This window comes from Lacerta agilis, chromosome 13, assembly GCF_009819535.1.
Source record: "Lacerta agilis isolate rLacAgi1 chromosome 13, rLacAgi1.pri, whole genome shotgun sequence".
NCBI lineage: Eukaryota > Metazoa > Chordata > Lepidosauria > Squamata > Lacertidae > Lacerta > Lacerta agilis.
The window spans coordinates 25190896-25213899 of NC_046324.1; the positions used below are offsets into that span (position 1 = coordinate 25190896).

General features: G+C 40.8%; 2 protein-coding genes across 3 annotated transcripts in view; one reads left to right on the top strand and one right to left on the bottom strand.

Moving 5' to 3' along the window:
- PIAS1 (protein inhibitor of activated STAT 1) overlaps positions 1-18637 on the top strand; it is a 53843-nt gene extending 35206 nt beyond the window's left edge. The window contains exons 4-14 of one of the 2 annotated variants that reach the window (XM_033167961.1): positions 490-537; positions 2672-2762; positions 3334-3468; positions 6714-6819; positions 7631-7704; positions 9390-9550; positions 9766-9896; positions 10167-10341; positions 11687-11829; positions 12416-12453; positions 13693-18637. In XM_033167961.1, coding sequence (XP_033023852.1) covers positions 490-537; positions 2672-2762; positions 3334-3468; positions 6714-6819; positions 7631-7704; positions 9390-9550; positions 9766-9896; positions 10167-10341; positions 11687-11829; positions 12416-12453; positions 13693-13989 — 1399 coding nt within the window. In that variant the 3' untranslated portion in view covers positions 13990-18637. The remainder of the gene's footprint in view (positions 1-489; positions 538-2671; positions 2763-3333; positions 3469-6713; positions 6820-7630; positions 7705-9389; positions 9551-9765; positions 9897-10166; positions 10342-11686; positions 11830-12415; positions 12454-13692) is intronic. The other variant, XR_004427797.1, reaches the window with a different exon arrangement.
- Positions 18638-18996: 359 nt separating this feature from the next.
- On the bottom strand, positions 18997-23004 carry CALML4 (calmodulin like 4). Its single transcript, XM_033167962.1, has 5 exons — positions 22901-23004; positions 22740-22770; positions 21739-21879; positions 20637-20825; positions 18997-19653 (listed from the first exon to the last, which is right to left on the bottom strand). Exons 1-5 carry the CDS (start codon positions 22901-22903, stop codon positions 19556-19558), a joined length of 462 nt encoding a protein of 153 aa, XP_033023853.1. The 5' UTR covers positions 22904-23004; the 3' UTR covers positions 18997-19555.

The window sequence follows — 23004 nt, forward strand, 5'->3', positions numbered from 1 at the left end:
GTTGGATTAAAAGGCTCAGGAAAATAAAAGAGCTTGCCTGGTGAGCCTCCCAAGATGGATCCCAGGCTTTTTGAGTGTGTTGAAGCGTAGGCCTGTTTCCCAAAGCAGCATATGAAAGCCCATTAGAGTCCATTGCCTGAGTCGTTTAATGAGTGCTGGCCCAAAGGTGTCTTTATGGAATTGCTATTATGTGTTCTGTTTGCATAATTGGGCAAAGTGATACAAGTTACAGGAAGCACAGCAGAGGTCAATTGTCAGTGGGCTACTGGATCAGATCAAAGGTTCATATGCTCTAGCATCCTGCAAAGGGGTATGTGTGTGTGTGTGTGGACAGTAAGGTATGATCCTGGCAAATAAGTCCAGTTCTGGTCAGTGACTCAGCATAGACTGTGAGTAGCATGTTTAACTTTTCAGACCTTTAAATACTCAGATCTTGAATTGGTTTATTGTAATGTACAGTCTTTAATTGATGTCCAATGTCTTTGCTAGGGATATTTCTGGAACCAAATGTGACTTCACTGTGCAGGTCCAGCTAAGGTATTGTTTCCCTACAATTCAGTCTTTGTTTTGGTGGACTCACCCCCTTCCCTTAAATTCTCTACCAAGGAAAGTTGAAATTAGCATATATGATCATGCTTATTTTACATAAATTTTATTTGCCCTGAGACCTCCGGGTATAAGGTGGCATATAAATAACAATAATGATAATGATAATGATAATGATAATTATTATTATTATTCTGTTTCCAATAATTGTGGAAAGAAGCACAATAGCTCTATGCACTGAAAGTTCCACGCACCCCCCCTTCCCAGTAATATTGGTAAACAGAGAAGCCGCAGCTCCTCATTACTTCCTGTGTTGCTTTTACTTGCCTGTGGCAGAAGAATTGGCTGCTGCTTTGATTAATTCTGTCATTATCTGCCAGAGGAGGACTTGCACCATGGTGTGTGTGTGTGTGTGTGTGTGTGTGCATGCACACACACACCTTCAGGGGAGAGGCTGTATGTGTCGTGGTTGAGAGTGCTTGATGCAGCCCAGTAGCCATTTCTAAATCAATGAGACCTAAAGCCCCAGAATGATGCTCTGTGCTAGTAGCTATGCCTCTTGATATCCGTGTGTCTTAATTGCATGTGACATGCTTCTCACTTTACTAGCCCCTGATTCACTTGTAGCTCCACAACTCCTCTTCCCTCTTTCCACCCTGAAACAGGATCTGTGTTCAATGGATTCCAGAAAGAAAGAGGCAGGGAAAGATTGTTCACTGCTACCGTGCTTTCTGCTTAACACCTTCATGTGCGAACATTAGCCTTTTAAATCCATGTCTGAGTTTCAGATTGAACTAAAGGCAGGTGATGGGGAGAATCTAAACTTCACCCTCTTTCCATCTCACAATTTGCTAACTGTTGATTTATTAATGTGGGGTATAATTGAGTCTGCTCAGGGCATGTAATTTCATTCATTCTGTTTAGTGATGTTTGTGAAAGGGTTGTAGCAGCCTCTTCCCCTGAATCCAGCCCCCTGCCTCTTGAGGTCTGATCTTTCTTTTGTCAGCATCTTGGATAGGGAGGTGCCTGCAGACCCACAGAGGATAATCTAGCTCATGCAGCAAGCACTGATATCAGGAAGATGAATGGAATTGGAGTGTGTCTGAACTGAAGCTCCAGAATCTTGACTGTGTGCTGGCAGTAATTAGAGAGAGCTGCAGCTGCGGCAGCTGTGGAGGTGAAAGAGGGAACAATAGGAAGGAATATTGCCATTGGTTGTAAGCAGCTTTCATAGGACTACGTTGGGTGGAAGAAGCCTGTGACAGGCTGCCAGCAGCACGAGCCTTTAGTCACAGGGGTTACATGCAGGATCCATGGTGGAATCTAGAGGATGGCTCAGAAATACTTTTTAACGGCTTTCTGTTTTACTCTGTAGTTCACTTGGGTGCACCATCCAGAGAAGTTTTATGATAGGTGGCATACAAATGACATAAATAAAATTTGGTTGGGGGCCTTAAGCAAATCCTCTTCCCAATGGTGGTGATACCTTTTTAGGTCATCCCGTGATTGAACTAGAGGACATGGTGCTCTGATGTGCATACAACAGGTGTTTCCCCATTTATGTCTTGGGATGGGGACTGCTCCACACAATCTGTGGAAGCCTCCATACGCGGATAAGAGTGTGTCTTTTCAGAAACATCTGTCATTTAGGGAATAAAGCTTTTGTGCTCCCCTCTGGGGGACCCAGTTTTGCTTCTCTTCCAATAGGAGTCTGTAGCCTGTCTGATTTATTAGCTTTTGAGCTCTCCAAGTTTCAAAGTCTGAAATATTTAATTCAGATTATACCTTACACACTTGGTAATTGGATGCAAAATAAGATGTGTGTAGATTTTCTTAGCTTACATTATTGTTTTTTTCCCCTGGAGTGGGATCTAGGCCACCATATTGACTCACGTAAAGTTGTGATTGTGATAGAGCTGGTGGAAGCATAGCTGTCTGGCCTGGGCTGATGGTATTTGTAGTCAAAACTACCTGGAGGGCATCAGATTAGTGAAGGCTGCTTCAAAGCACTATGGGACACTGGCTCACAGATAATGATGACATTTCCCCATGTCACTTGTAGTATTTACAGACCCTGTATAGAATTTAATATAAAATGTCATTGAACTCACTGTCTTGTTTTTAGGTTTTGCTTATCTGAGACCAGCTGCCCACAGGAAGATCACTTCCCACCAAATCTTTGCGTGAAAGTTAATGGAAAACCATGTAGCCTTCCTGTGAGTATCCTCAGAAATTTGACCGATATAGTTAAAGATGCTTTCTTAGGGGGAAAAGAAAAAAATTGTTTGTGGGCTATTGAAGTGAATAGTGGTGTCTTGAATTGCACAGGATAAGTCTTGTATTGAAAGATTCAACAAGTGACACACAAGAAAAGCAAACGAGCTCTTCCGTGACTCCCACTTAACAATGTTTCATTGCCATTTGCCGTTCACACCCTCGCTCACATACAGACTGGGGTCTAGGGAAATTTAAAGAGAGCAGGAGTGGGAGATCCTGAGAGGGAATCGTTTTACTCTGTACTTCCTGCCCAGTTCACTTCTCCTCCTGAGAGGTTATAGTAGGATATCAGGGACTGGATGTTGTTCCCCATTCATTAAGAGTTGGAAGGCAGTGAGTAAGGGGAGGCACTGGTCATTGGGCATCAGGTGCCTGTGTCTCAACCTCAGCTCCCTATCAATAAAAGGGGTATGACTGACTTCTGGAAGGTCATTCAAGGTCAAACAAGGTGGCAAAAGAGAAGTTGCTTTGCATATTCATGGTGATGTTTGTGTGTGTGTGTTGTTTCAGGGCTATCTTCCACCAACCAAAAATGGGGTTGAACCAAAGCGACCTAGCAGACCAATCAACATCACCTCACTTGTGCGGCTGTCCACAACAGTACCAAACACAATCGTCGTCTCGTGGACTGCAGAAATAGGAAGAGTGAGTTACAGTTGGCTATCAGAAGGCTGGGGGCAGGGCTGGGGCTATATGCATCTGTAGAAATTATCGAATTTGACTAGTACTGTCAAGATTTAATGCCTTTGTGGAAATCTTTCTGTAGTTTCTTACGATTTTATGTACTGACTATATCTTAGTTTACCTTGTTACATTTGAGTAGGGACCCTGAATGGACTGTTTGTAGACTTGTAAGAGGAATATGGAATGTAGACAGATTAATTTATTTATTAAATTTGTTAGTTGTTTACAAAAAAATATACATAAATTAAAACCAGGGTGGAAAAACCATTAAAACGCCCTGTGCATTCTAAAAGGCCACGTACAATTAAAAGCCAAAGATCTGGTTAAAATTAAATGTTTCTGTCTGGTGCCTGAAAATATTCAGCAATGGCACCAGGCGAACTTCCCTGCGGAGAGCATTCCACAGATTGGGAGCCACCACTGAAAAGGCCCATTATTTTGTTGTCACTTTCTGTACCTCTCATGGAAGTCCACGGAAAAAGGCCTCAGATGTCGATTTTAGGGTTCAGGTTGGTTCATATGGGGAGAGGCAGTCCTTGAGGTAATGGGTCTGAGCCGCATAAGGCTTTGTAGGTCCTTGATTGAGAAACAGAAAGCTTAGATAAGGAGTTGGAGAAAGGATGTCAATATTGGATTTCCAAAGACTACTGTAAGCAAAAGAAGAAGCAATCCTGATGCCATTGCTTGACTCCATGCAGTTAACATTTAGAGCCCCCACATAAGTTAAAGGGTCATAGAGCTGCATGGCACATTCAGTCTGGTAGCCACAAGACTCAAAACATGATTGCCTTCTGGAACTTGTAATTAATTCTACAAGGTCTCATAGTGGGTGTTAGTATTTGCAGTACCATCTGGGACTTTCAAACACTGGATTTCCAGTCTGGACCAACCTAATTCAGGTAAAGGCATAATAACCTTGTTCCAGCTTCTATGCCATGTGACTTCTCTTCTCCATCCCCCCAAAATTCCATCAAAACTTGCTGTGGGCAAGTTCCACGCTCTGTAGATTCAAGCTGTCAGTAAATAATGCTATTAATTAGCAGCTCTTGTCTTTTGTCCTAATTGAAGCATTAAATAAACATGTAGCCCTCTACAAGTTTGATGGGGGAAACGTTTTTAATAACATACTAAGCAATGCTTAATAAAGAAAGGTACGGCTTTGTTATATCTGGCACTGCTTTTTTTTTAAGCTATGGTGTCTACAATTGTGGAATCATAAAGCTGGACAGAATTGGATTCAGATTCCAGCAGAATCCTTTGTGCTTCTAAAGACCCTTGCTTTGAGATATCAGAGCTCAGGAGAACAAGGCTTTTAGATCAGAGGATGTGGCTTTTAGGCAGCCCTGAGTCCCCTGGTTAATTTTTTTAAAATTAACCACTATCACCCTCCTCTGCTTTCAACTTGTTTTGAAGCTTTCAGGCAGGGCAGCAGGAGATTTAGCTCTAATGTCTCTAGCAAAGACAGCTTGTTTGGAGTTCTTAAAAGTACCGGTAATTTCTGCTACACTGAGCAATGCACTGTTGGTCAAACTTTCATAGCATACACAGAGGGAAGATGAGCACACCAACAACAGGAAGGTGGGAAAGCCAATAAGGTGCACACACATTATGATAAGAAATCAGCATCTTCAGCTGTCTTTATTGGGGCAATCTGTGGAACACAAGCTTAAAAAGTAAATAAACTTTTTGACGGCATCATTAAAAATTCAGTGCCTCCTTTAATGGAATGTCACCACAGCCAACATCTTGAACAGAAGGGGTGACAATAGGAACCCACTAACATACCAGCTTGCCTTAATAGCTGAGTCCCTTGAAGAATCAGGTTTTTCTGTTTTCTGGAAAATGTAATTGGCAAACTAAGAGTACTGTGATGTTCATGGCTTCAGAATTGGCTAATTTTATATGGGTGAATTCAAAGAGAAATTGATTCATTCACCTGACAATCTATTCATTGACACTGTTAAATGGTGTGGATGTATATAGGTTTTTCTACTTTGGAAGTGGATGTTTCCGTACCATCTGCTTATTATATTTGGGTTAGCTGAATAGATAATTTTATTTTTTGCTTCTGTTGTATTCTGAGAGTAGCCAAATTATTTTTAGATGTTTATGCCAAAAAGAATGGCAGATATAGATAATAAATAAATGAAACTGCCCATTTCTTCTTTGAAGTTACAGATCATTTTCCATATAGTCACTATTTACAGCATAGGAATTCTGTAAGACAGTGCTAGCAGGCTTGCATTTGGAGAGACAGTTCCCCTCTAAGAGGTATATTAGAAAGAGACAAAAAATTGTTTTGCTAACTATTAAATCAATGTATTTATTGGTTTGTTTCTGATGTAACAGATTTTTTTTTTAAATTCCCCTGCATTGACTTTGAAGAGATGTTTAAATTAACTTTGCTGTCAGTACTGATACATTTTGAAGCTGTTTGTAAACCACAGTTTTACATTATTCATTGTTAGTGTTGCATCTGCTGGTACAAGAATATCTTACTTAAGCACATTATAAAACAAAATAACTTTATGTTTTAAATGTTATTAGAGAAAATGGGCTTGTTTTGCCCGTGTGTGTGTGTTTTAACAAAGGAGTATATTGTAGGAGTAATACATGCTTATGGTTAGTATTTTTAAGGCATCTTTTACATTTGTGTTATGCTTTTAACTGTACTTACATCTTATGCCTTTATGTCTCCTGCAAAGACTTCAGTGTGCCTTTGTTCTGTCTGCTTGCCAAACTGTGATCAGTTGGTAGATTTTGGAGTGGGGAAGGGGAACATGCTGAGTTTCCCTAATGGCCACAATTGTTGAGTTAGTCATTGCAATATTATTATCATTGGGCGATAGTAAGTCTCATTTGCATGGACTTTTTTGGTGTTCTCTTGTTCCATATTCACTGCCAGCTGTGAGTAGTTGATAAGGTAAAAGGCTTCATGCAGGGCATGCCTACTCTTATCCTGATTCTTCTCGCAAGGTCTGTCTTTCAACCCTGAGCAAAAAAGTAAAAGCATCTGCCATTTTCTTCTTGCTGGAAATGTGTAGACATAAATGAGAGTTGTGTTGCACGTGTTGCCAGTGAATTTTGCCTCTGGTTCCTTAGGCTGGAAAAACTTGGGAAGGTGGGTGGGTTTTGGACACGTTAAAATAAGACTCCTGCTCATTGACCAAGCTGATTCTCATTTGTTCTTGCTTTTTTCTATTCAGAATTATTCTATGGCAGTCTACCTTGTAAAGCAACTGTCTTCTACAGTCCTGTTGCAGAGGTTACGAGCGAAAGGCATCAGGAATCCTGATCATTCTAGAGCACTAAGTATGTCTACTTCATGCATATTCCTAATATAAATGTCCAGATAGATAGACACAGTGATAGCTATTCCTTATGCAGTTAATGCTGCCTTTTGTGATGAGGGCTTGAAATGACGGTTCTCTTCACGCTCTGATAATTCTGCTGCATCTGGGGTCCAAAGTTTCTCTGGAGCCCAACTCTTAAGTTTCCTTTGCAAAGAAAAAATCTCAGAATATAAAGCCTCTTGAACTGGAGAGGGCTGGGCTGCGTGCTGTTTTTTGGGGGGGTTACTGAACCTTGGAAGTGAATGTTCAAGTGTGTGTGTGCTGGATTTAGGATTACCCCTTATGCAGCCAATGAAGTGGACTAAGGTCCACAAAGCTTAAGTCATAATGAATTTGCTAGTCTCTTAAGTGCCGCAAGATGCTTTGTAGTTCTTGTTGGGTTGGTGCTCCTTCCAGACCTTTCTATCCTTTTGCTCATTAGTTGGTCTCAGTCTAGGACTGGGTCTGCCACACCCTCAGTCCCTTTAACTTTCTTCTTGCAGCAGGGGAGCTTGTGTCTGCCTCTATGACTCTTCTCTCCCTTTCCCACCTTCAGTATCCCATGGGTAAAAGGTCAGTGCCTGGTGTCTTGCTGTTTTTCCACCTGCCAGCTGATCTTGAGGCTTCTAAGGTGGCAGAACTTCCTAACTTCACCTACAGCAAGTGATGGTTTCTCCAGTTAGGATTCCTGTGCTGCTGATCTTTCCAGCCTTGTTAACCAATGTGCCTGATGGATCTTTTAATAGTTCTTCTGTTCCTCTCCCCACCCCCATTTCTTCTTTTCTTCACAGTTAAAGAGAAACTAACTGCAGATCCTGACAGTGAAATAGCAACAACCAGCTTAAGAGTTTCTCTTCTATGCCCAGTAAGTCTTAACTTCCCTAAAGTGGCTTTATTTGCTGTAGCAATGCCAATTTGAATAGAAGTTGAAAACCCAAGATTAATTGATGCAAAGGGTCTTGGTGTTCAGAAGGGCAGAATTCTGAAACGGGCAATATCCTCTTGTGACAAGGCCAGGTAATTGGTATGGAGCAGTCTCCCATAGCCTACAGCTCTTGTCAGCCCCAGCTGCCTGTAGAATGGGGGAGAATGTTTCAAGTCAAACTTTAGCAGGAAGGAACTCTTTCCACTGTGAATGTCAGAGACAGCCTTGTCCAAGTTGCTGTGCCCCTTGCTGGAAGTTGCAGTACAGCAACATTGGGGGGGGGCACCCAAAGGGTAGCCAACCCTGTCCTAAAGCAACCTCGTCTTCCTGCTACCTGATAGTGGGGCATCATTGCCAGTTCTTGAAATTTTAATGGGGCAGATAATTTAGCCCAGATGTATCAGAGGCTGTCCTTCTTCATGCTGAATGTGACAGTGATAATTCTGTAAGTTGCTTTGTATCTGGAGTGAGGTGAGAGGTATTTTTCTCAATCAGAGCACACAATCCCAGAGATGAAACATGTGAACTCTGAGGCTGTGAAAATGGTTCTGTAGTGTATGGTTTTTAAAATAGGACTTGGACCAAATTGTGACTTGAGATATAGGGCAATGTTTACACCAGAGGTGTTGATCAAAGAGACTCAGCTGGGAAGATCATACTGGGGAGGTGGACTGCTCATGCAGACAGTGGAAGGAGAGTGTGCCTTCCACCCTTATGTGTAACCTGAATCTCTTGCTTGACTTACCTGGAGTTACATGATTTAAAAATGCATCTTGTGATATTACGAAGGACCCTTCCTTTCGTCTTACCACTTCGTCCTCTCACTTATTAAAAGAACTAACAGGGCTTTCTTAGGTAACACTAAACTCCCACTTATCCCTTTAGCCTTTAAGTAAACCTTTCTCTTTTTAAATAAAAGAGAGTCCCTTTCCAGCACCAACGTGGCCAGGTACCCTTTTAAACTCTAGGCAAAATATGATACTATCCCTTGTGTTCACAGTATGAGGGGTTCAGCCACTAGAAATCCCCTCATGTAAAAGCTCACCTCTTCCCTGAGGTAACTTTGTCACACCCTGGGTCTGTTTCCCTATTTCGCCCTCACAGTGCACCTCAAAGACACACCCTCACAGTTCCACTCTTGAAGGAATTTTTTTCTTTTTAATGAGTGTCCACACAAATGAGTTTTCTGTACCTTTGCTGGAAAATAACACAGACGACTTTCTGACTGGCACTTAAAGATGAAAATTTATTTGCTTAAGATCGTAATGGTTGCATTAAGGTTTCTTTGCGTACAAGCTTAGTTTCAGTGGTAATATCTTTGTTAATCATATAATATATAACCTTACAACTACCTAACCTAAACCTACATTTCAACCACCCCACACTCCCTCTCCCAATCACCCTCTCAACTGACAAAACGGCTGCCCATTCTCTTTAAACATTCAGCCACCCGCCCCTCATGGAATGTTCAGTCAGTTCAATTTGGAGTCTGTGTTAACCCTTGATGGGCTGGGTTGAAAAGGATAGAACAAACAGTACAAAAAGTCACACACCTCAAGCAGAGTCCTTTGTTCTTTTTGTAAATCAAGGCATAAAAAGAATGTTTTCGCTTTTTATTTTAATAGCTTGGTAAAATGCGGCTGGCGATACCCTGCAGGTCCCTGACTTGTTCACATCTGCAGTGCTTTGATGCCACTTTGTATATTCAAATGAATGAGAAGAAACCCACTTGGGTTTGCCCTGTGTGTGACAACAAAGCTCCTTACGAACACCTAATAATTGATGGGTAAGTACTTTTTGGAAGCCAGTAAAAGCTGGGTATAGTGAAGCAAGTAATGTGCCTGGAAATATTTTTGCCCTTTTTGTAAAGGTCTGAAACCACTGAGGTTGTGCGTGTGTGTTGTTGCCACCTCTGATGGATTTCAGAAGCGTCAATGTTCCTTATGTGTAAATTCCTCCATGCTTTCTGGGTGAGTTTCTAAGGAGGCTCTTTTTTAATAGGTTGTTTATGGAAATCTTGAAATACTGCACAGATTGTGATGAAATTCAGTTTAAGGAAGATGGAACTTGGGCTCCTATGAGATCAAAAAAAGAGGCACAAGAGGTGACTGCATCTTTTAATGGAGTGGAAGGTGAGTTACTGAAGTTGACTTGCTAAAGTGTTGCTTCCGAAGTGCAGACCTTGCAATGCTATCAAGTCATCTTGAGGTACACTGTTCTGGAACAGGTTGATTATCTCCATCAGCCTTGGGTCAATTTGGAGACCTCCAGATGTTTTGGATTACAACTCCTTTCAGCCCCCAGCATCGTATGGCTGTTTAACTGTATTTTAACACACACACACACACACACACATTGCAATTACCAGTTGGGACTTCAGCACTGGACTGGTCTCTTTTTAGGTTGCTTAAGTTCTTCTGTGGATCATCAAGTGTCCTCTCATCAATCAAGCAAAAATAAGAAAGTTGAGGTGATTGACTTAACCATTGACAGCTCATCGGATGAAGAAGAGGAGGAGCCATCGGCCAAGAGGAGCTGCCCTTCCCTGTCTCCTGCATCACCCATTAACAATAAGAGGTGAGCAATAAGAGGTGATGCTGTGTAGGCAGAGCTCACTGTTTCATTTCATGGAACTTGTAAGCCATCAAAACATTTCAACTTAAAAGCATTGGATTGTATTCAGCTGAAGTTATGTTCTGAGAAGACTCTCTGAAATTAATGGACCTAGGTCAGTCAGTTCCATTAATTTCAATAGGCGTGTTCTGATTATGACTAAAATGGAATGCAGTCAGTAGCATTTTAATGGCAAATGTGGCCCTTCTGTTGCTTCTTTTTCCCATAAGAAAGTTGTTATGGTTCTGGCAAAAAGACTGTATCAAAGCATTTTTACAACAAATAATAATAGAGAATTTCCCTGAGGCAATACAGTTTCTGGACCTATAACAACTATTGGGGCAATTGTGGAAGCTAGATGACACCTCTGACAATGTCACCAAGGTGATTAGCTAATCAAAATACAGTATGGTTTTGGCGTGAGTGTAGTTAATATAACAATATATTTTGTTTTGGGAAGTGTGGAAATACCTTACTTCAAAAAATTGCCTTTAATGATGAACAAACTGTACAGTCTTTTACAGCTAAGTTGCATGAGGGAGGGGGTGGTTTCTGTTATGTGTGACTTTTTGTCTTGAGTTTCCATGAACAGGAAGTCTGAACTAGTTCACTCCCTGCCTCTACCCCTACCTTGCTGAAATTACAACATCCATTTCCATTTGTTGGAATACTTAAAGGAGGCTGGGAGTATAAAAGTCAATTGAGATTTGAACCCCAAGCCTTCAGAGGTGCTCCAGATATCTTCAAGTATTTCATTTCTGAGCTGTGCATAAGAGCTTGCCATTGCTTGCTTACCTGTACCTTTCTGGTGAATAAAAATTGCCCCCAGGTGACCAAATCCTTCACCAGCCCCAGTTCTGGAAACAGAAGCACGTGAAGGAGCTCTTAATGTTCTCCCCTCCCTGTGGTTAATGTTAGGCAGAGGCCTGTGCTGCAGAAATTGTTCATGAGGGTTACACATATCAACAGGATGCTAGACAAGGTGGGCCATTGGCCTGATCCAACAGGTCCTTCTTATGTTATTACGTTCTGAATTGGAATCAGGATGGCAATCAAGAGGTGCAAAAGCAAAAGGGGGGGGGTGAAAAGGACCCTGCAAGAGAACCTCAGGATTATTTGTGGCAGTAGTATATATGAAAAATCTAGCTGCGTCAAACATTTGTCAAAAAGCATGAAGTGAAAGGAGCTGTCTTTTAGGAAAGACCACAAATGCCCAGCTCTGAACACCAGGTTCTGTCAGTTTGGGATACTGCAGGAGGAGTCTGCAGGCCCCATCTTCTAAACTCAGGCTTCTGCTTCTGCTTCTTAGCATTTCAAGTATGCCGCATCAAGTCTCTCCTGTTTCAAGAACCCCGAGCCTTCCGGCTGTTGACACAAGCTACATCAACACGTCACTTATACAAGACTACAGGCACCCGTTCCATATGACACCCATGCCCTATGACCTCCAAGGTAGGTTTCTGACGGTACAAACATCATAGATAATAGTAATACCTGATATTACTGTTTGGATATTTTAACTGTTTAAGAATGTTTCAATTGTTTTCAGAAGGCTTTTTAGCATATTTTATATTATTGATATGTTTGCTGCCCTGGGCTTCTTTGGGTGGAATATAAATTGAATTAATTACTGTAATTAGTAGTAGAGAAGCAGCCACCACATTACTGAGTGAGAGGTATTTGCCTTGAGTGATGGAGTCTTTTACAACCTTGTTACTACCATCCTTTTAAACTGATGGTGTTGGGGGTTGAGCCCACAATCTAAGGTATGCAGAGCATGGGCCCTACAAGGTTTGGCCCCTTTTCATGGCTTCACAAGGCCTGTCACCAAAGGTTTATAGCAAAAAAAACAAACCCAACATATTTTTCTTTTTCCTGACATAATTTTGTGTATGTTAGTTTAAGAGAAGCACTGTTTGAGGAAGGCTGAAGGGTAAACAAGAGTGATGAGGATCTGTGCTATATTCTGCTTAAAGCTGTTTGGTTTTGGGGGGGTGTTTTGAGAAAATAAACCCGTTGCCTTTTGCCTTTTTCATAGGACTGGACTTCTTCTCTTTCTTACCAGGAGACAATCAGGTAAGCTGCTAATGGGAGGCAGGAAATGATTCTAGAACAGTCACAAAGGGGAGTAGTTTTGATCCAATATAAGGAGAGTTTCTTCTTAATACAGTATCCCAAATTGAAAATGTCAAGTGGCTGAAACCACCAGGCAGTATTATAAATTATTTTTGATGTGCTAGAATATCTTTGCCAGAATACATTATTCTAACATTGATTTCCATCACTGAGGGGAGCAAGACTACACAGCTTGGATTGCACTGCAAAAGTATTGCTTAAAACTAAAAACATTTAACTTGTTTTTTAAAAAGCATTCAGATCTTTTTCTTCTTTGAGGAAATGCTAAAGGACTCTGTGTGTATTTTGCCAGTGAAGTTCAGTAAATAGGAAGTGGGGCTTCTCCCCACAGTCAAGGTCTCAATTCCTCCCCATTATACTGCCTCCTCTGGTTTCAATAATCCTCTCAGTGAAACCTTGAGCCTGACCTTTTTCCTAGAGCGTGACTGCAGAAAACCAGTATTCTTGGGGCACTCGGTTCTGTGTCCAATTACTACACCCAACAAATCCAGCATGTCTGTGATCTGCATGCAGGAGTTTTGATGACCCTTTTATTTATTATTATTTCAAAAAAAAATTACACACAGCTTGAGTGTATAAATTGTATCAAAGCGGTTTACAATAGTAAAATCAGTAAAAGCAGTTTAAAATGTTCAAAAATAAAATAAAATCAGCAATAATCTGAAACCAGTTTAAAACATGTGCCAACATTCTACATGTCTGGGTAGACTTGCCAAAACAAGCATGTTTTTAGTGGGTGCCAAAAAGAATACAGTGAGGGCATCAGCCTGATGTCAGTCGGCAGCGAGTTCCAAAGTGTAGGTGCTGCTATATTAAAATACAGGTTTCATACAAATGTGGAGCAGGTATTATTACATGGCACCTGTAACTGGCAGTTCTGCAAAGAAACTGAGCTGCCCATAAGTACTTGGAATCCCCTCTTCATTGGCCTGTAGTCCCCTGGCCTTTTAACCCTTGTGGACCCACCTCTTTTGTTTTATCTATACTGTGCTGGTTTTGCTTGGAATGGGTTTTACTCGTCTTTATCATTGTGTGAGCATATTGTTGCAACCCGCCCTTATGGTGAAGGGTGTGAAATAAAAACAGTGGAGTAGTAGCAAAAATATGCATGAGTACTGTTGTTTAAAACCTGCTCTCCAGTGCCTCACAGCTGCCCTTTGTCCTCCTTCACTTCTCCAGCATTATAGCACTTCACTTCTGGCCGCCGCAGCCGCCGCCGTGTCTGCTTCAGATGACCCAGAACTTTTGCACTCCCGGTTTTTCCCCTATGCTTCGTCTCAGATGTTCCTGGATCAGTTGAACGCAGGAGGGAGTGCCACCCTTCCAGCCACTAACGGCAGCAACAGCGGCAGTAACAGCAGCCTCGTGTCCTCCAACAGCCTGCGAGAGACCCATGGCCACCCTGTGGCCAACAGAAGTAACACAGACCCAGCCTCTCTCTTTGGCGTCATGCCGGATATCATTTCCTTGGACTGAATCTTGTTGAGTTTTCACTGGACTAGCTAGAGGAGAGATCTGGGGTTTTGTTTTATCTTATTTTGTTTAGAAATACAGACGAGCTTTTCCTTTTTGTAGGGAAAAAATATTAAGATATGTACAGAGAACAAAACTATATTTTCAGTTGTACTTTTGTATATAAACAAAATATGGTTTGACTGGTAAAAAAATTACAAAAGCTCCCAACCTAGATTTTTGGATACGGAAGATTTTACACCACCCTTTCTGCCTCGAGTGTTCGTTTGTTTTAAGGCTTTGATTTTTAACTACATCACTTTGTTTCTTCACAGTGATATTAATGGAAAAGTAATGGAGTGATTGAAGCTTTGAAAAGTTCTGGGAGGCTTCTAGTTCCAGGGAAGACAGATGACACCCACAATAACTGGAGGGAATGGTTTTCCTCCTTAGGGCACAATCCTCTGGGAATATTTTCCTGCAGAAGCACCATTGAAACGAATGAGTCTTGTGCTAGTGGATCAGGCCCTCTCTCTTTCTTTGTAATTTATGTCAATTCCACAGCATTCTCTGCCTGCTAATCTGGTTGTGTGGCTTCTTGGAATGTTCTTTCAGCTCTTCCTTCTGGTTCTGAACATCTGTTCGGAACCTTGCTTGTTCCTTCATCAGACACCATATTGTTCTGTTTGTGTGTTCATCAGTTCTCTTCATGGGGAAGAAAATACCCACACTCCTGCATGTTGAAGCATTACCATTGGAAGGTCTCTCCACTTTTGCATGAGGCAAAATGGCTTCTTAAAATCCTGCTGCCATAAAGGCATCGGTGATCCTTTCTTGTATGTTAAATGTTACGTGTTAAAGACTTGCTTTCTTGAGGTCATTCAACATAGGCCTAACACTCAAACTTCCTTCCCCGGGACTTTTAAAATCTATTTTGTGAAGCTTCCTTCATCATACTGTGCTATCAGGAATTAAATGAGATTATATAATTTGAAAAAAGATGTATTTTGCAGTGGATAATGACAAATAGCATGCCAGAGTCCTTTCTGCAAGCATATTTGAACTATAGGCTCCAACCCTATGCACTTCTGCTTCAGAACAAATCTGCATCAGATTGGGCTATATTAGTGGCCAAACCCCATACAACTGGGTTTTTTTTTAAAGTTCAAAGTCCTTCCCCCTTTCCTTCAAATTTACCAAAATTTGTTAAAATCTTGAGGGTGATCAATCCCCCTACCTGCCTTTTGACTTCAAAATAATTATTGAATGATTTTAGCTCCCTCTGACTGAGCATGTGAAACTATATTTAATTCCCCTTTAGTGTTTGTGGGTCTTCCCCCCCCCCACTACCTTGAAACCTGTATGACTAGTTAAGAAAGAGTCTTTTCCAACTTGGTGATTATTTAAACTCTTCCTTTCTGACTAAATGACATAACATGTAAATAGAGAGAAAGGGAAGCTGTTCATAGTACATGGGAGAAAGAAGGGCAGGGCCAAGCAGCCATGTTGGTGTATCCCAGAGCGCTCTTTGGAGTGCAGATCTGTTCTCTGCTGTGAAAATACTTTATAGCTAGCTTTTAAAAATCTAGGTTTACAACAAATCAGGAATGGATAGGAAGGAGGGAGGTAGCAGGGTTGGTTGTGGTGTTTTTTTTGTTTTTTGTTTTTGCTATACTTTATCAAAGACCATGTTAGCGATTTCTTTAAACCATAGCTGCAGAAGTTAGTATCTTGTCCCCCCAGCTTTGCTTTCAAAATTGTTTTTAAGATAAACTTTGCATTGATATCAAGCCACCACTTTTCAATAGGAAACAATCATTTCTTTTCAACTAATTGAGAGACCATATATTATGTTCTAAATGGGTTTTCAAATGTCCCCTTCGCCATTTTAATAGCTGACTTGAATTTTTAAAATGTTTGTTCATATGTATATGTGTGTGTATATATGTATTTATAGATCTCTCTCTCTCTGTGTGTGTGTGTCTCAGTGTGTCTGTTTCATGCATGTGAATTCCATTACTGTCTGGCTGAAATGTTTCCTTTGACTAGTTTATAATTTATTAAATGTCAGTAAAATCTAAATAAAAGCAACACAAAAGAGGAATCCTTTCTAAGTTCAATCTAGCTTGGAGGCATCAGAAACTGATTTCTTTTTTTAAAAAACTATAATGAAACTGGCTTAACTTAATATAAAATGTGGTCCCATTTTGTTGCAATTGGAAAGTTCATTCCAAACACTGAAACAATCAGAGATTTGCTAACTTTGGAAAGTCTGGTCACAGTGTAGTTGCAGGAGTCAAAATTGACAAGTGTTCTGATGAAACCCTGTAGCTTATGCTGTGCTTCTTAGTTTAAGGTGAATGCTTTTTATCAGGCACTTAAATTTGAGTCTGGTACCACTTGCTAAATACATAGTAAGATGTGGGTCTTGTAGCTGGCTTTGAATGCAAATGGCTCCAGCTTCAGTCTCCGCCAACTACATGTAGAGCTGGGAGGGTCCCTTGCCTGGGATCCTGGAGAGCTGCTACCAGTCAGTGTTGACAATATTGAGCTATATGGACCAATAGTCTGACTCAGTATGAGGCATCTTCCTATATTGTTACCTAGAATATGTGGTACAGTCAAGTGCATGCAGATGATGGGCTGCAATCGAATGTACTGTATTTATGACCCATTTATTGTCATGCAATGAAAGCATATGTAAGTGTGCACTTGGCTACAGCATCTACACAAGGCTCCCCCCTACTCACCAAATGTATCTACTGCAACTCAAATGGTTTTTATCTGCATGTTTGTCGAGATTTTTCTACAACTGACAAAACAAATCAAGTCAGAATTTTAGGAAACTTTCCAACAATTCGTCAGGCTTCAAGGAACGCCGTATTCTGCTTTCAGTGCTGTTTGGTGTGTTAAAATGCTGGAAATAATATTGTGCTTTACAGTAAACGGGTACTGCCTGAGAGTGCAGTTATCTTCAGTGTGACTTGCCTGAAAGGTGTTTTGGGATGGGGGAGGATTTTGCCCTTCCTCTTTCTTAGCCTGTGGGTGCTCGATAAAGATCTAGAACTGTGTAAGACTAGAAATCTTCTAGGACTGGTTCAGTTTTTTAAAATCCAATTAATTGTGAAATTAAAAGGTACCTGCTACATTGAGCCCATGGGTTTTCATGTTTTTCTCTCTCTGATAAGGTAAATGCCACTTCTCACCATGGTGGGCAGTAATGGGTGGGCATTCCACTTGCAGTTTGGGAATGAAAAATTTAAAAGCATTACAAATGAGACAAGGCACATAAAAAACAAAGGTCAGTCAGTTAATGTTTAATGTGGAGAGTGCTTGAAAATTTAAGGTAGCAAACTGTTGTTTATTTGTCTTTTCCTGCTCCTCCTGTCCTTCATACTAAGTAAAAACAATGAATCTTCTCAATTCAAACTGAATAGAGTTTCTTGGCCTCCCTTAACTTGGGTTTTGGCCGGGGAGGGGATTTTTGATGTATTTAATTCTGGGAACCTCTTTTGAAAAGGTATTTCCTGGCCAGAGTGTGTGTTTAAGTTCTTTGTTTTTTTTTTTTTAGCCAACAATAATAGTTAATTGGGAAAAGGTTCCATTTTGGCATTACCTGAAGTCTGTCAGTTTCTTTAAAATACTAATTTTTAAGAATTGCAGAGATTTTTTTTAAGTAACATGGAGTTAAGGGGTGTATTTTAGTTAACACACAAATCCTATTAAATTTGAATATGGAAAGCGTACTTCTTGCATTTCATAACTTGTTGGCTCACTTTTTTTGTCCTTGTTTGTCCAAAAGAGAAGTAGAGGGATGTGTGCTGCTTGGATGTTTGTCTCACTTTGTACAAAAAATTTTTGGGGGGGTGTGAGTGAGTGAGTGAGTGAGTGTGTGTGTGTGTGTGTGTGTGTCTACACAAGTACACACAGATGCAAGATCCTTGTATAATAGCAAGGGTAGAGTGATTCTGAATCACTTCTGTGGGCATTACTCGATGCAGAGTTTGTTGTTGTTTTTACCTAAAAGCAAAACCAAATTAAACCTTGCTAAGACTTAACTAGCAGTTTGTTGCAAAGTCTTGCATTATTTTCATAACTGCATTCCCAGATTTTCTTATCCCTATCAAACATATACCATAGTCCCCTGGAAAAAGGCACTTTTGGAAACCTTCCACTGAACTTATAGTTAGTCCTTGTTGTTTTTTTTTAATGTGGTTAACCTTTTTCATTGCATTAAACATTTCAGGGTGTTTTCTTTTTCGCAATACATTATGTCTTGCTTTGTTTTTATTATTTTCCTTTCAATGAGAGCTTAGATTTTTATTGAGAGAGAACCTGCCAGAGGCCCCCAGCTTGTGCTGCTGCTTGTCGCTTCAATTAACAAAAGGGAAAACAATATGTAAATAAGCAGAAACTTTAAAAAAGTTATTAATTCCATAAACTCAGATCTGTGATTCATTGCCTTAACTTTCTTAGTTTTCCATACAGCATGCCAAACAAGTTTTAAAAGTGGCTTTTAAAAAAAATGTATAGTAGACCAATGTCAGTTTGTATAAAAGTATCAAGTGAAAATATTTATTACATGCATTGGAAAAAAATGGTTTACCCTACTGAATGTTACCTGTTTATGTAAAACATCTTTAGATGTAATAAAAAGCATTATTACGTTGTCTCTTCTGGAATAAATGTTGCCGAATTTGCACACTGTAAATTTACATCTGCAGGAAAGCTATTAGGGAGGGGTGCATGTCTGTTGAGAAGTCCTATAGGTCAGTGTTTTTCAACCTTTTTTGGGCAAAGGCACACTTGTTTCATGAAAAAAATCACGAGGCACACCACCATTAGAAAATGTTAAAAAATTTAACTCTGTGCCTATATTGACTATATATAAAGTAATTCTCTTGAATTTTTCAATTTTTCCCATGGCACACCAGGCAACATCTCGCGGCACACTAGTGTGCCGCGGAACAGTGGTTGAAAAACACTGCTATAGGTAACCAGCGCAAATGTGACACAACTGGACTCTACTTGGGGGCTGTCTATTGGCTTGGTAGATCGTGCCCCACAGAGACAGATTGGTAGCCGCTGGTTGCGTGGGTGGTGGCTGCTCAGCACCTGCTGTACTGTTTGGTTTTTAAAGTCCACCTTGTTTTGAAACAAGATTTGAATGGGCTTTCTCAATACAGGGAAATTAACCACACATCTCCTGCCAAGGTCAGGAGACACAGCCCTGCTGAATAATCATAGTACATAACCTGCAAGTTCTTCCTGTACGCTACCTTAAAATTATTTGCCCACCAACACAGGACTGAAAAATAACCCAAATTCCTAGGCACACTATTTTTTATACACTGAAATTGAAGTGAAATAGGTGGTCCATTTTATACAAGCCCAGTTCCACTGGTTTGTTTGAACCAACAATTTGGGCCTGGGAAAAATAGGATCTCTACTATATATTTTTGAGGGTTCCAAAAGACAAAGCATTTAAGGAAAGTAAGTGGGGGAGATCCCAGTTGTTCCATCAAGCACCTGAAGGAGCACTGCAAGCCACAAGGACGACGGTTGCCCTTCTGTTTCCTTTCTTAATGATTCAGTAGTCGGCAACAGGGAGAGTGATGGATTGGACCAGGTCTTCATACCTGACTATTCCATTGTGGCCCACTTTGGCTTCCTTCAGGAGGTTGTCCACTGTAAACAATCACACAGTAATTGTGGCACGTCAGTTTAGTTGTACATTATATCTAGATTATTGTCTACCTTTTTTATTTTTCACCTGTTACAGTGAGTCCAAATGTTACAGTGGGTCCAAAGAGTGTTCCCATTTCAAGGAATAGGTGGGTTACATTGTGCAAAAGCACAAGCCCAACAGCTTTCCTTCCCAATCCTGTTGGTCTCATAAATTGACAGCCTGTGTCTATTCTACTCGCCTGCCTGTCTCTCTGGTGCTCCATATATTTACATTGGTGCTGTCAACCCAGTTTTCTCAAGAAAAGTGGGGGAGCCGGTGCCACAGCTAATTTAGGTAACTTAAGAGAAGTACCATTTTGAAAATGGGAAACAAAGGGGTCTGAGAGAGCAATCAATATGGGATTAGTTTATTAATTAACCAAACTGGGGACTGAAGATGTTTCAGAAAAGGCTATGTCAGTAGAAAGGAAATGCTTTTTAATATAACCAGTTATTGTTGCTATTATGTATTGCATTTATTTCCCATATTTTCCCTCCAAGCAGCTCAAGTTTAGTTGGTTTAGGTTGAGAGGCAGTGACTGGCCCAGGGTCACCCAGTGAGCTTCATGGCTGACTGGGGATTTGAACTCTGGTCTTCGAGGTTCTAGTCTGACACTTTAACCACTATACCACACTGACTCTCAAGTCAGACTCTGTGAAGCAGCCTTCCACAACCTGGTGTCCTCCAGATATTTTGGACTGCAACTCCTGTCAGGGGCTGATGTAAGTTGTAGTCCAACAAAACATCTGGTTGATGGTAGATAACCTGGAAATTGTTGGAGAGTTTCTGCTTCACATAGTAAGCACACCCTTTATCTATTACTCCTGATCAATACAATATTGTTTTAAAAAAACCTGTTCACTGCAGGCAAAATTAAGATTGAGGGGACATGTCACAAATGCATGCCAGCCAAGAGAGAATCTCGCCAGTAATAACTTTTTACCTTCCTCCTTAGACAGTTTCTCTCCTAGATTCATCAACTTGGCCCTCAGCTCTGCCACTGAAATGAATCCCGTCTTCTTTCTGTCTGCCATCAACAGGGCCAAGAGGATTTCGTTCTTGGGATCTTCTTGCTGCATTTGCCTGTACATGATGGTCAGGAAAGTTGAAAAATCCATTTCTCCAGTCCTGTCTGGAAACCAGAAGACAAATTGGGTATTCTGCTTGAATTGGTGGTTTCTCGTGCCTAATAGGCCCCATGGAGGGGATTAAGCAGTCTTATCATGGCTCATCAGCATTGAGACCTGAGATTTTCAATTTGTTCATAAACTACCTAGACTTAGGGATGGTCAGTGAACTGGGCAAGTTTGCTAATGACACCAAGTGGTTCACAGATGTAAGGAGAAAAAAGGAGTTGCAAGAAGCTCCAAAAGGACCTCTCCAAACTGACTGAATGGGGATTAAAATGTTGAATGCAATTCAAAGTAAACAAGTGTAAAGTGATGCACATTGGAAACTTTTTTCTAATTTCACATATATGCTAATAGGGTTTGAACAGACAGTGGTGGGAAAACCAAGCCTTGTGAGGAACCGTGGAGAGAGTTGGGGATGTTTAGCCTAATAAAGGGGGGACTGAGAGGAGACATGATAGCCATCTTCCAATAATCTGAAGGGCTGTCACATGGAAGAGGGAGCAAGCTTATTTTCTGCTGCTCCAGAGGGTAGGAATTTGAATGACAAGAAAGGAGATTCTGCCCAAACATGAAGAACTGTCTGACAGTAAGAGTGGTTGGACAGTAGAATGGACTCCCTCAGAAGGTTGTGGACTCTACTGGAAGTTTTTTTTTTAAAGAGTTTGGATGGCCATCTGTCAGGGATTATTGACTCTTTAGCTCCCTTCCAACTTTAACATTCTATGATTATTTGACTCCAAAACAGCAGGAGAGAATCACCTTAGTTAACCTTGCTTTAAGCATTAAAACACACTAACCTTTGGAAAGAAGCACCTGACCAAGAATTTTGGGGTGGGATCTAAGTAATTTGTACAGGCTGCCTTTGCTAGAGAGTGTTTATTAAAGCATTGACTATGCCTACCCTTTACTTACCAACTTTCTGCAGCTGAAGGTGCCTGGCCACTTCTCCGGGGGTGGGGCTGCTCCCCAGACAGCGCATAACAGTGATGAGATCACTGGCATTGATCTTGCCTTTATGCTTCTTATCGTAGAGAGAAAAACATTCTTTGAACTCTAGTCAGGAAAAAGGAGGAGAGGAAGAAACCCAGTGCAAATCCCTCTCTATCATTTCATTTTAATTTTTTTTTCCAGATTACTATAAGCACTGCATGAGCAACACTTGGAAAACAACTGGACAAAACAGCAGGAAAACAATAATATAATGCTAACCCATTTCTAGGTAAAACAGAAACTCTTCCTTTGAAAAACAGAGGAACCACTGTGAAGCTGTGCTTAACTTTTCACATCAACAAGGATTTTGTGGCTGAGAACAGGTAGCAGTTCTTGGTAGCTGACGTTATTTCTTTTATTATCTGTTTCTAAGGTAGTAGTAGTAATTATATGTCGCCCATCTGACTGAGTTGCCCCAGCCACTCCGGGTGGCTTCCAACAAATTATAAAACCACAGTAAAACACCAGACATTAAAAAAACTTCCCTATACAGAGCTGCCTTCAGAAGCATCTACAGACAAGCCATCTATAAAGAACTGCAAAATAAATTAAACTAGGGTTTCCCAAACTTGGGTCTCCAGCTGTTTTTGGACTGCAATTCACATATCCTTAGCTAGCAGGACCAGTGGTCAGGGATTATGGAAACTATTCCAAAAACAGCTGGATACCCAAGTTTGGGAAACCCTGCATTAAATGGTGGCATCCATGGTGCCATCATACCTAGTGAAAATGTGGGCACTTGCTTCCCGATATTTTAAATACTTAAGTAAGAATGACCTTCCTCGGTGCTTCGACGAGAAACTTGTCAGAAGAAATTCCTCAAAATCTGCTTTGGTGTTCTTTTCAAGGAAGAGCAGGACACACACAAGAAGGTAAGAACATTTAATTAGTTGCAAATTGTGTTTTTGTAAAAAGGTACATACCATTGATTTGATCTTGGGACAGGAATTTTGCCTGCAACACACAAAAGGAACAAAAGGGAAAGTTTGATAAATTAAACTGTAATCTGCAAAGCAAGAAACATCACCCTCCCAGTCATATCCAACACACATAGACAAGCTAGATTCCGTCCCCCTTCATTCACCATTGTTGGGTATTAATTAATTGCCCTTTTCAGTGGGGTGTGCCACTCCTTTTGCCTGCCAGCTTGCTAGTCTCTTTGCCTTCCGCGTCTGACTTAGTATGGTC

Bases quoted from the DNA above. Each gene is read 5' to 3' on its own strand.
- CALML4 (XM_033167962.1), bottom strand. The intron at 20,826-21,738 runs GTAAGTAAAGGG...TCTGGTTTCCAG, and splicing joins CCTTCAGCTGCAGAAAGTTG to ACAGGACTGGAGAAATGGAT. The intron at 19,654-20,636 runs GTAAAAAGTTAT...GATTGTTTACAG, and splicing joins GAAACTGTCTAAGGAGGAAG to TGGACAACCTCCTGAAGGAA.